Source organism: Chrysochloris asiatica, unplaced genomic scaffold (genome assembly GCF_000296735.1).
Source record: "Chrysochloris asiatica unplaced genomic scaffold, ChrAsi1.0 scaffold00033, whole genome shotgun sequence".
In the NCBI taxonomy this organism is placed as follows: domain Eukaryota; kingdom Metazoa; phylum Chordata; class Mammalia; order Afrosoricida; family Chrysochloridae; genus Chrysochloris; species Chrysochloris asiatica.
Genome location: NW_006408551.1, coordinates 1,685,905 through 1,699,203, shown reverse-complemented (window position 1 = coordinate 1,699,203; position 13,299 = coordinate 1,685,905). Strand labels below are relative to the sequence as shown.

Below are 13,299 nucleotides of genomic sequence, written 5' to 3'. Positions count from 1 at the left end.
ACTTGAAGTAATAGCACTAGATAACTTGTAATCATCTAAAACTCTAAGGGCTTTACTTTAGAGCCAGATGTCCCTCATCTGGATTTTATACAATGACTTGTAAAATGCAGGACTTTAATCATGGGTTTCTTCTCAATTAAATCTTCATTTTGGCTAATTGCTCTACCTGAATTTTTTTTTTTTTTTAAGTATTTCTGTAAGATAAAAATTTTCCTTCCTATTTTCTGCAAAGTTAATAAGCATGTCTTTTCTGTCTTTCAAGTGCTGGTTTTAAAATTTTGAATGGAACACTGTCATGCCATCAAAGACTTCTTTCCATATTGACATAGATCCTTTAATCATGTGATTCATTATTGGTGTTAAGTTAGTTAATACATTTTTCTGGTTCTGCAGTGAATAGACCTGTATGCATGTATATGGCAGATTGTGATAGAGGGTCTGGGATAATAGCTGATGAGGAGATTTTGCTTTTACATAATTGGGCATGCTTCTTGAAGATTGATTTTTTTCAATGTTAGTTGAAATTAATTTTTAGGGAGAAAATGTTTTTGTTTCTAAGAAATATTAAAAAATAGCTGAAGATTTTTGACAACAGATAGATGTACAAATAGGTCAGAATTTTAGTTGAATCTGTTAAGAAAAGTTCTCTTACATACCGTGGACCCAGGGACTTGGTGGGGTTAAAAGGCAGTAGATTGGGATTTTTTTTTTTCTTGTGAGGACTACCGTTTATCACTCACTAGGGTTTATCTCTTTAACTAAGAAAAAGCTTTATTTATTTATTTTTTGTCAGCTTGCTGAACTAAAGCAAGAATGTCTTGCTCGTGGTTTGGAGACCAAGGGAATAAAACAAGATCTCATCAACAGGCTCCAGGCATATCTTGAAGAGCATGGTAAGTTTTGTGGAGGCAAGGAGTGATGTGAGTGAGGAGATTAATTTTCAGGCTCTTGTTATATTGAAGCTTTCTTCTTTTCATTTAGGTTGTTGGTGATATAAGTGTATTAAGGAAACTGTCTCAGTCATCCAAAACAGTACAAAGAGGGAGGGAGAAAAAAACAGTGTAAATGACTAAATTTTTTAACATTGTAATTTTATTTTAGTAAGTTATTTAAAAGGTAGCATGGTAATGCAAGCAACTGTTGTTAGCCTGAGAATTGGGAGACTTCAGTTCTAATTCCTGTTGTGTCAGAAATTTACTGGATAATTTTGGATAGTCACTGTTTATATATGGCTGATCCTTATTATATGTTAGGAGAAAAATGTCTTCTTGACCTTTGAAATCCATAAACCTGGGTAAGTTCTGTTGCCTTCTACTTCTGACGTTCTCCAAATATGCCCTTTAAACTAAACAAAATGTTTTTGGCCTACTGTCATCCCATGTTGTACAAGTCCTCTCTTTAATTTTTGTATGTGTATTTATTCCTTTTCCTACCCCTCATTTCATGACCTCCCCACCTTAGGCAACCATTCTAAGGTGTTTGGTACATGTTTGGGTTTTTGTTTTTGTTTTTTTTAAGTTTTTATTGTGAACTAAGTGATAGTTTATAGTATGTGTTTTTTATCTTTATCCTTTTAAGCAATGTAGTATTGGGGGTATACAATACTTTAATAAATTTTTGCTGTTAAGTGCCATCATAGCAACCCTGTATAGGGTTTTAGAGAAGCAACTGCTGGATTTGAACCACTGATCTCATGGTTAGCAGTATTTATCCTATGGTGTCACGCCAGGACTCCATATTTATATAAATGGTATAAAATTCGTTGTTGTTAAGTGCCACTGAGTCGGTTCCAACTCATAGCCACCCTGTATAGGGTTTCTGAGGGCAGCTGGTATATTTGAGCTGCTCACCTTGTGGTTCAGATTGGCCTTGCTGTTCAATGCTTATCCTACAGCGCCAAACTAGGGCCCTGTATTTATATGTTGTTGTTTTTGTTGTTAGGTAGCATCGAGTCGGTACTGACTCATAGCGACTTTATGCACAGCAGAATGAAATACTGCCCAGTCCTGGGCCAACTTCACTATTGTTGCCATGCTTGAGCCCATTGATGCTGCCACTTGGCCAGTCCATCTTGCTGGGGGTCTTCCTCTTTTTCTCTGACCCTCCACCTTACCAAACATGATATCCTTCTTCAGCGACTGGTCCCTCCTGACAATATGTCCAAAGTATGAGAGATGAAGTTTGGCCATCCTGGCCTCCAAGGAACACTCTGGGTGCACTTCTTCCTACACAGATCTATTAGTTCTTATGGTAGCCCATGGCACTTTGAATATTCTCCTCCAACACCATAACTCAAATGCATCAATTCTTCTGCGGTCTTCCCTATTCACTGTCCAGCTTTTGCATGCATATGAGGTTATTGAGAATACCATGGCTTGGGTTAGGCGCACCTTAGTCCTCAAGATGACATCTTTGCTTTTCAACCCTTAAAAAAGATCTTGTACATCAGATTTGCCTAATGCAATATGTCATTTGATTTCTTGACTGCTGCTTCCACGAGTGTTGATGGTTGATCCAAGAAGAATGAAGTTCTTGACAACTTCAATCTTTTCTCCGTTGATAAGAATGTTGTTTATTGATCCAGTGGTGAGGACTTTTGTATTTTTTTTACATTGAGGTGCAGTCTATGCTGAATGCTGTGGTCTGATCTTCATCAACAGGTATTTTAAGTCCTCTTCACTTTCAGCAAGCAAAAGTGTATCATCTACGTAGTACAGGTTGTTAATGAGTTTTCCTCTAATCCTGATCCCATGTTTTTCTTCATCTAACCCAGCTTTTTGGATTATTTGCTCAGCATACAGGTTGAATAAGTATGGTGAAAGAATACAACCCTGTCGCATACCTTTCATAATTTTAAACCATTTGGTATTCCCATGTTCTGTTCGAAAACTGCCTCTTGGTACAGATTCCTCATGAGCACAGTTAAGTGTTCTGGAATATTCATGCTTTGCAATGTTGTCCATAGCTTGTCATGATCCACACAATCGAAAGCCTTTATGTAATCAATAAAGCACAGGTAAACATCTTTCTGATATTCTCTGCTTTCAGCCAAGATCCATTGGAGATCAGCAATGATATTCCTCTTTCTACAGCCTCTTCTGAATCTGACTTTAACCTCTAGAAGTTCTCTGTCAATGTTATGCTTGCAACCGTTTTCTGTATTACCTTTAGTAAAACTTCACTTGCGTGGGATATCAAAGAGATTGTCTGATGATTTCTGTATTCCATTGGGTCATCTCTCTGGAATGGGCACAAATATGGATCTTTTCCAATCAGTTGGCCAGATAGTTGTCTTCCAGATTTCTTGGCATAGATGAGTGAGTGCCTTCTGTGCCGCCTCACTTTCTTAAAAGATTTCAATTTTTATTCCATCAATTCCTGGTGCCTTGCTCTATGCCAGTTGCTTCAATGCATCTTGGACTTCTTCCTTCAATATCATTGGCTCTTGATCATATGCTACCTCTTGAAATGGTTGAACATCAGCCATGTCCTTTTGGTACAGTGACTCTGTATTCCTTTCATCTTCCTTTGATGCTTTCTGCATCATTCAATAATTTGCCCAGAGAATCCTTCAATAACCAAAGTCGAGGCTTGAATTTTTTTCTTCAGTTCCCCCAACTTGAGAAATGCTGAGTGTGTTATATTCCCTTTTGGTTTTCTGACTCCAGATCTTTGCACATTTATGGTATAAATAAAATAGTCGTTTTATTTCTTTTTACACAAATACTGTGGTTTTTAAAGATGTATCCTTGTGGCATGTGGCTAGCTGGTAATCATCTATAGATTCCAGTTCCTGTTTCATATTCTATGATGTACAGCCATCACATTTTTACTTAATTCACCTGGTAGCAAATACTTTCATTGCTCTAAGTCCCTACTGCTACAAGTAATATTGGGATAAAGTACTACTTTTATATCCCCTTACGTTCCTGTGTGAAAATCTTTCTGGGGTATATACCTAGAAATGGGACCACTAGGTAATATAAATATAGATTTGTAAATGTGTACTTAATATGCCAAATTGTTTTCCAGAATTCCTGTGTCAGTCTGCACTCTCATCAACAGTGCATCAGTGATCTTATATTTCCACAAACCTAAACTTGGCCTTGGCCTTTCAGATTTCCTAACTTTTGCTAATCTCTTCATTGCTTTAATTTAATTAATTGTAATTTAAATTAAGGGATTAATTTTGATTTAATTAAGAAGGAGTCCTGGTGTGGTTACTGTAGTTAATGCACTGGACTACAAAGTCAGATTGAACCACAAAGTCGACAGTTCATGCTCATAAGCTGCTCATTGGAAATCCTATACAGGGTTGCTATGGGTCGGAACCAAATCCACGACATTTAACAACAACAATAATATGTTTAAGCATTTCTTATATTAATGGCTATCCAGATCTTCTGTTTTGCTAGTTTTCCTGTTGGTATTTACCATCATTCTCTTTTGCTTACAGGCCTTTTATATTTTAGTGCCTATTCCAAGGTTGCTATAAGTTGGAACCAACTCTTATGGCATTTAACAACAACAAAACATATCCCCTTGTTGGTTTAACACATTATCTTCTCTTTTGTGGAGTCCTGGTGTGGTGCTGTAGGATAAACACTGGGCTGCCCACCTCAAGGCTGGTGGTTCAAACCTGCCAACTTCTGCTTGGAAACCAAATACACAGGGTTACTGTGAGTCGGAATTGACTCAGTGGCACTCAAAGACAGCATCATCTTTCCTGTTGCATCTCTTTTAACTTCATCTATGGTGTCCTTCATATATGTTGTTGTTAAGTACCACAGAGTCAGTTCTAACTCATAGTGACCGTGTGTAGGAGTTTTGAGGAATAGCTGGTGGGTTTGAACTGCCAACTTGTGGTTAGCAGTCCATTGCATATCCTATAGTAAAATCTCTCTCATTGTCTTATATTAACCTTGTAGTTTCACTTGAGCACATTTAGTTTGTCATTCCAGAGGAGCTTGTTGTTGTTTTTTAAGTGCTGTAGAGTTGGTTCTAGGTCACAGCGACCCTGTGTAGGGTTTTCGAGGAGCAACTGGTGAGCTTGAACCGCCAACCTTGAAGTTTAAACCAACCTTGAAATCCAGCATATTAACCCACAGCACCAACCACATCAGGACTCCCACTGGAGCTTAACTTTGTTTTAATGTTAGGTAGAGATAGAGTTACTACCTTCTCCTTAGGTAATAAATTTTATATGAGGATCAGTCTGCCTTTGTTAGTGAATTTTATTTTTTAAGAAAACAAATGATTGTAAGTTTAACCTAAATACTGTGACCTGAATGTTTTCATATTCTTTAGCTGAAGAGGAGGCAAATGAAGAAGATGTACTGGGAGATGAAACAGAGGTGAGTTAGAGAGATAAAGTTAGTCATTGACCTGGAATATACCATTACCTTGGCCACATTGCTTAAATTAACATCATTTGTTAGAGAACGTAGATGCTAACTCATTAAAGGAGTATAAAAATGGAGTGAAAGTCCTGAGAAACTTGGTTTGTGTTAACTATCTTTTTTCATTTGATTTTAGGAAGAAGAACCAAAGCCCATAGAACTACCTGTCAAAGAGGAAGAACCCCCTGAAAAAACTGTTGATGTGTAACTATCCCTTTTTTATCATCTTAGTAGAAAACAGTTCTGGTTTTGCTAAATTTGGTATTTCAGTATCTTTTCATTTCTGATTAGCTCACAAATTTTTATTAGAGTCTGTTTCGTTGAGTATATGTTCCCAGACTGTCTCTGAATTATGTAGTAGGTAATTTCAACCAAATGATACTTCAAGCCCAAACACAAATTTAGTTTTCCTAACTTTTGTTGTTCTTTTGTAGGATCACCATAATAGATAAATGTTATCCAAAGAAGCGTAAAACTGTATGTTAGGAGTTTTGAAAGGGAAGACAGTGTTGGTCAGAGATTGTCTTGCAAGTGCCACTATGCCCTTGCTTTTTGATTTACATTGGAGGAGGGGAGGAAAGTACTGAATTGAAAAGTTGTCTACAATTTATTTAAACTATTCAAACAAGTTTAGGAGCCATGGTAGTGTAGTGGTTATGAGTCGGGCTACTAATCTAAAGATCAGCAATTCGAAACTACCAGCTGTTCTGTGGGAGAAAGATGAGGCTTTCTGCTCCGGTAAAGATTTACAGCCTTAGAAACCTTACAGAGTCACTATGTGTCGGAACTGACTCCTCGGCACATAACTACCACCACCACTCAAACAAGTTGAATCATAAACACCTTTTATTTAGGGCACTTTCTACAAGTGTCTGGCCAATTTATACTCCTGGTGTGGCACTGTGGGTTAATATGTCAGACTGCATAGCTGTTTGAACTGCAAGGTTGGCAGTTTAAGCTTACCAGCTGCTCCTCAGAAACTCGACACACGGTTGCTATTGGTTGCAACTGACTCGTTGGCACTTAACAGCAACATTAAAACAATTGAATCCCTTTTAAATTTTTGTTCCTCACAGCTGTTTATAGTTAATTCATTTAATTATAAAAGATAGTATATGAGGGGACATCAAAAACTTCATGGAAAAATTCCATTATCTTTTCATTGTTTATCCATGAACTTTTTGTACATAATTGTTAAGTGCCATTGAGTTGGTTCCAACCCATAGTGACCCTGTATAGGGTTCCGAGCAGTGGCTGGTGAGCTTGAACAGCTGATCTTGCAGTTCAAACCAACTTTGCAGTCCAGTGGATTAACCCATAGCACCAAACCATATGTACATAGAGGAGTGTATATTAATAGAAAAATCAGTACCCCTTGCTCCTGTTTTTGTCTAACTTCCCAGAGGTTTTTAGCGTATTCTGAAATACTTTATATATGGTGGTGATGGGGCGGGGGAGTGTATACACACATATATATGAGGGAACTTCAAAAAGTTCATAGAAAAATTCCATTTTTTAATTCCAATTTTCCATTTTAAAGCTCCCTCATACATACACATATACACACTGTACATACGGTCTTGATTTTTTATAGAGATCTTTTTATATCATAACCATGATATTAATAATAATGAAGTCTTATTTAAATGTTATTTCTATGCTAGACATGGTTCTAAGGTTTTAACATGTATTCTCCTTTAATCTTCCACATTAGCCCTATGAAATACTAATAATTATCCTAGTAACTGATAGATCTATTGTTAGCTTGTTATTATGAAAAATTGTGATTATATGCAAAAGTCACAAGAATAGTATAATAGATCCATTCCCCTTCAAGTGCCTGTCACTACCCAGATTTAATACTTAATCTACTTAGAAGCTTTTTCTTTCTAGCAACTAATGGTATTCCATTTTATGGGTGAGCAATTATTTGTTTAGCTATATGGATATTTAGAATATCCATAATAAAAAAAAATTTGCAGTTCTATATGTCTTTGTCCAAATATTTTTATATTTATATATAAGTATGTCCATGAAATGAATTCCTAGCTGTAGATTTGCTGGGTCACAGAGGTTGTACATTTTACATTTTAATAGAGTATGCCAAATATTGTTGATTTCTAAAGCCAATTTATCTTCCCATTGTTAGTGGAGGTTGTGTTCTGTGGAGTCAGTTCCAACTCATAGTGATCTTGTATAGGGTTTCCAAATCTTTACAGGAGCAGAAAGCATCATCTTTCTCCCATGGAATAGCTGGTAGTTTCGAATTGCTAACTTTAAGGTTAGCAGCTCGACTCGTAACCACTGTGCTACCAGAGCTCCTTATCTTCCCATGATGATGTTGTTGTTATGTGCTGTGAGGTTTATTATTATTAGATGCAGTTTCTTAATACAGTGATTTAGTGGAATAGCTTTCAAATATTTTGGGAACTTCTGGACAAGAAGGAAGATCAAGTTAATAATGATACTGACTTGTGTGGGTTAAAGGTAGTGTTTCATTACAAATTTTGTTAGATGGTCATTAATGTTTGAATATACAAAATGTGTGTAATTTGTTTCTTCAAGGGCTTTAATTTTATAAATAAAGTCCAAAACAGGAAAGGAAGTTGGAAGTGTTAGAGTAAAGTAAGGGAGAGTTATGTTTAGACTAAAGTATGTTACAGAAATGTTCTGGGTCTCTATAGTTCAGAGAGTGTTTTATGTAGGAGAGGCAGATTTATCAGTGAACAGTGAAAATTTCCTAAGAGTTCCAGAATTCATATGTTTTATTGCTTGAGTTTATTTGTCCATAAGGGAATTGGAATAGAGTGGAAGGAAGCATCCTTTCAGATTCCCTTTCTGCTGTGAGATAAATGGCAGTGATTGTGTTTCAGGATGATAATGTGGAGGAAGTCATTAACCTGGAGTTGGAGAGCACTGATCTCTTAATGGCATTGGACTTCAAGTAAAACAATAAGCTTATTTGGACTTTCCTGCCTGAACCAGGATGGGGAGGCCTGGGAGAGGGAAGAATGGCCAGGAAATGGGAAGAATTTAGAAATTTATTGAACTAAGTCCAAGTATTCAGGGTAAATTTTAGGTCCTTTGGATATTCAGAAGGAGAGTCCCTTTCTTCAGCATTGACCTGAGATTGTCTAGAAATAACACCTCTGTTTCTAGTTTGAGTCCCCTATCACTCCCACCAAGCCAAGGCATTTAAATATTGTAGAACTTAGTTATGGTCAGCAGGGGGCACCCATTACTTGTCTTTCAGTCCAGGGACCTCCAACAAAAGGATGGAGGAGAGAGTAAGTTCCTGTTCCAGAATAGCTTCCGCTGAAAATGTCATTAAACCATTACTACCTTTCAGGGCATCAAATGGGAAAAGTGTCCTGGATACTGGAACAAAAGCTGCCCATGTTTCTAAATGAGGGACCTTAATGAGACTGGTTATGACCTGTGGTTTTATGGGAGTTGTTTGGTGGAGGGTTAATGCCTTTCCGTTTATCCTGGATACTTCCGAACTTTGTCTCCCGCCCCTGTGGTCCCCCTCCTTTTGTTTTCTCTTAAACCTTTTGACCAGGAACTTACTGTGTTTTCCTAACTCAAACTCTTCTTGGCCTTTTTTTTTCCCACCCCCATTTTTATTTGTTCCACTTGGTTCCAGCTGGAGCTACAAGCCATGTAGGGAAATAGGGATTTATAAAAGAGGGAAACCAGGACCTATAACACACTCACTAAATGTTGTGATGAAAATTGAGAGCTAGTATTTAAATGCAGGTTGGAGAAGTAGACCTTAATCCAGAAGTAAATTTAAAATTTGTAAATGAAATGGATTATGGTACCCTTTGAGTGTTTTCCTTTAGCCCAATATATTTAATCAGATTCCTTTCCTGATTTCATAGTTGTTAAAGTAGTGACAGTATTTGAACTCTTGTTAATAGATCACAATTCAAAGAACCAAAGTTCTAATGGGATTCATGTTTTGTTTTGTTTTTTAAGTTAAGGGTTGGTGGAAAGTTATGGGGCAGTGGACATGATTTAGGTGAATTCTTAAGATTTTGGTGTTTGTAAGAAAAAAGTTTTTTTTTTATTTTTTCAGGACAGCAGAAAAGAAAGTGGTAAAAATTACATCTGAATTACCACAGACTGAGGTGGGTATTATATTTCTTCCCCTTATTAGATGGACCATCTCTACATTTATCTTTGTGTTTCTTAACACTTCATTCTATTTGCATCATTATTTAAAATGTTTTTCTCGTAGACAGAAAGCTAATATTGTTAGGTTTTAGTGCTGATATATTTCTCTACCAACTACATTAAAATATTAGGGCTGTTGTTAAGTACTGGTGAGTCGATTCTGACTCCTAGCGACGTTGTAAAGGGTTTTGGGGGAGCGACTGGTGACCTTGAACCGCTGACCTTATAGTTCAAATGGACCTTGTAGTCCAGCATATTAACCCGCAATGCTAACGTAGTCTTTTTTATAGGTAACATTATAGTTTTAATGGTATGTTTTTCTAAAATGTTTGCAATCCTATTATTAGGATTAGGAAAGATTGGATTTTAGAAGAGATGAAAGTAACAAGATATTATTCTGAAAATTGCTAGTCACTAACGGATGAGGTTGAAATTTCTCTGTGCCCAAGATCTCTGAAACTAGGTTCTAGTTGAGATCTTGTCTTCGGATTTTTACCCATAAAGTAGGAAATTATTAAACCCTTTTACAATGGCATAGGACAACACTGCAGCATTTCTGAACTACTGTGTTGGAACCAACTTGTTCCTTTGATTCCTTTTCAAAGGTCAACCAAAACAGCTTTTGGTTTGTGTAGAATGTGGACTTTATTTTTAAAGACACCCATTTCTAACCAACTTTTCTCTTACAAAAGAAGCAAACCAGAAATTCAGTTTTTCTTTTTCCCTCTTATCCGTTATCACTTAGAGAATGCAGAAGAGAGCTGAACGATTCAATGTACCTGTGAGCTTGGAGAGTAAGAAAGCTGCCCGGGCAGCTAGGTGAGTGACTCCAGCATTTTGGACCTGACGTAGTTGTGTATAATTATTGATTTTAAGTAGAATAGAGACCTTGCTGAAAATAAATTAATGATTTCTTGGACCAATTCAGAACATCTAATTTGGATACAGTGGCTATAGATTGGCTTATGTTATCAAACAGGGTTTTTGTAATGGCAAAAATCACAAACTGACTTGTACTTCTAAGTTTGATAAGATTTCCTTTCAGCGTATTCTTTAGACTTGTGAGGAGTAGCCTGAAACTTTTTCATGGGGTTGTTAGAATTAGCTAATGATTGCAAAGCTTGAGATCACAAGCGAGACGTGCCATATGTACACTTGACACGGAGACAAACAACCAGAAATGTGAACAACTTCCTAAAATTTAACATGTTTTTCTTTCTATAGGTTTGGCATTTCTTCAGTTTCAACAAAAGGTATGAGTATGGAGACTTTTGAGAAAGTTACCTTTATATTCTTCCCTTTCTGGAACAACAGATTTCATTTCTCCCAATTTGAGTGAATTTGTTAGCTTTAGAAGACCTTAAGAGGTTATTCCTTCAATTCTTTTCTGGGCAAACAAGAGAAGGTACTGAAGTTAAGGACAGGGGGAAGTACCAACATTTGTCTTTCGTTTTTTTTGGACATCTTCAGAGACGTTCCTAGTACCTTTCTTGATTATTTATTCTGGTTTCTCAAATCAGTGTGTAATTTCTGTATACCTAACCAGTGTTAAGGAGGAGCGCAGTGCCTCTGTAGGATAAACGCTGCACTGTGAACTACAGGGTTGGCAGTTTGAACCCACCAGCCACTCCTTGGGAAGAAGATAAGACTTACTGCTTTCTTACAGCCTCTGAAAACCTATATGGAGTCCATATGATTCGGAACTGGCTTTATGGCACATAACAACATCATCAACCAGTGTTAAAGGAGGCTTAGTGGCATAGTGAGTTACTTGTTGGACTGCTAATCACTGGGTCAGCTGTTTGAATTCACCAACTGCTCCATGGTAGAAAAATGAGGCTTTCTTGTCTTGTAACGATTTATATCCTCAGAAACCCTACTTAGGGTTGCTATGAGTCTGAATCAACTAGATGTCAGTGGGCTTTTGGTTTTAACCATTATTAATTAATAGAGTTCTGGTGTGGTGCTATAGGATAAGCATTGGACTGCTTACCACAAGGTCAGTGATTCAAACCCACCAGCTGCTCCTTTGAAACTAATCTCTTACCTAGTCTAGCACTTAGCCTATTGGGTATGCTTAAAGACTTTGTCAGAAGGGTTATCGCAGCATTGTTTATAGTGATCATAATTTAAACCTATGCAGTAACTTGACCTGGCTTCAATGACTGGATGATCAGAGATCAACTAGAAGAAGAGGGGAAAAAAAAGAGTAATCTGATACAATTTGATGAACTTGACCTACACCTATGGATGCAGTAGCTCAAAAGATGGAATAAATCTTTAGAGCAAGGCTCATTCCCACCCCCTCCATACACAGAGTAGACAGGGATGGGCAATTTGGACATTGGCTACCCAAAATGGGGCGGGGGGGCTACAAAAGCAAGAAGTGACTGGCTTACAAGCTTTCAAGAGGGAACCTAGATCCAAAGGGCGTAGGGGAAGGTAGAATCTCCAGTGAGTAGTATCCAATCTGTCTGGGCGGGGCTGATGAAATACAGATAGGTCTCAGGACTGATGTTAGGGTTGGAAATGTAAAGGTAGACGTTTTATAGCAAGGAGGGGAGTGATTAACTTTGTAGTCTAGGAGTGGATGTCCCTGGGACCACCAAGGGAGAAGAACTGAGAGCAGAATCCTACCCAGAGAAGCAGTGACGCCAGAGATGGAGCAGCTGGAGATTTTAGACACAGAGAGGGAGAGCGGCTGTGTGCTGATGACTGGGTGGGGGTGGGTGGGGGGGGCAGACTTGTAGGGTACACCCTTTGGTTGGTTGGTGATGCATGGAGGGGATTGTAGCCACAGCAATGAAACGATATACAATAGGGTGAATGTAAAACTATGTTCTCCCATGTAAACTATTTGTCAGAAAAATACTAAGTGATAAAAATAAGTTATAAATTTATATAAACAATGTTTTTCTATTTTAATAGTAAAAATTGCATATATAGATAGGAAAAATATTAAGAACATAATCCTTTTAAAAACCTTTTTATTGTGAATTGAATGGTTTACAGAACAGATCATCAGTCCCATATTCAACAAACCATACACTTTGTGTCATTATAATGGTTGCAATCGTTTGCATGTATCATCAAGTTAACAGTTAACACTTTAACTCTTGCAGTCCTATCTGTGTCTTTCATTTTTCCTGTGTCATTTTTTGTTCATTTTCCTGTGTCAACCTTAATCTTATATATTGTCTTCCCCATCACCCCAGTTAACATGTGCCTACCCCTCAACCCAATGAACAGTTTTCCCTTCCCTCCCACTCGTGGTAACCATCATTGTTGTTGAGTGGCATTGAATCAGTTCTGACTCATGGAGACTCTGTACAGAGTTTCCAAAAAGCAGCTGGTGGGTTTTAACTGTCAACCTTGTGGTTCTCATTCCAGTGCTGTTCCTACAGTACCACACCAGGAGTCTGGTAACCATCATAGAATGTTTCTTTTAGCAAGAAAACCTTTTCTTAACTTTACCACAGTGGTCTCATACAATATTTGTTCTTTTGTAATTGATTGGTTTCACTCAGCATAATGCCCTCCAAGTTTATCCATGTGATGAGGTATTTCACAGCTTCGGCATTATTTTTCATTGGTGAGTAGTATTCCAGTGTATGTATGTACCAAAGTTGGTATCCATTCTGCTACTCTGTCTTTTGACTTGTGCATTTAATTCATTTATGTTCAGTGTAATTATCTATAGATATGAATTGATTGTTGTCAC

The 13,299-nt window shown here is 37.4% G+C and overlaps 1 protein-coding gene across 1 annotated transcript in view; it reads left to right on the top strand.

Annotated features, from left to right (window-relative positions):
• Window positions 1-13,299, top strand: part of SARNP (SAP domain containing ribonucleoprotein) — an 82,364-nt gene that overhangs the window by 15,494 nt on the left and 53,571 nt on the right. The window contains exons 5-10 of the mRNA XM_006859588.1: window positions 794-893; window positions 5,308-5,354; window positions 5,536-5,603; window positions 9,481-9,532; window positions 10,324-10,397; window positions 10,803-10,831. Of these exons, the coding sequence (XP_006859650.1) occupies window positions 794-893; window positions 5,308-5,354; window positions 5,536-5,603; window positions 9,481-9,532; window positions 10,324-10,397; window positions 10,803-10,831 (370 nt within the window). The remainder of the gene's footprint in view (window positions 1-793; window positions 894-5,307; window positions 5,355-5,535; window positions 5,604-9,480; window positions 9,533-10,323; window positions 10,398-10,802; window positions 10,832-13,299) is intronic.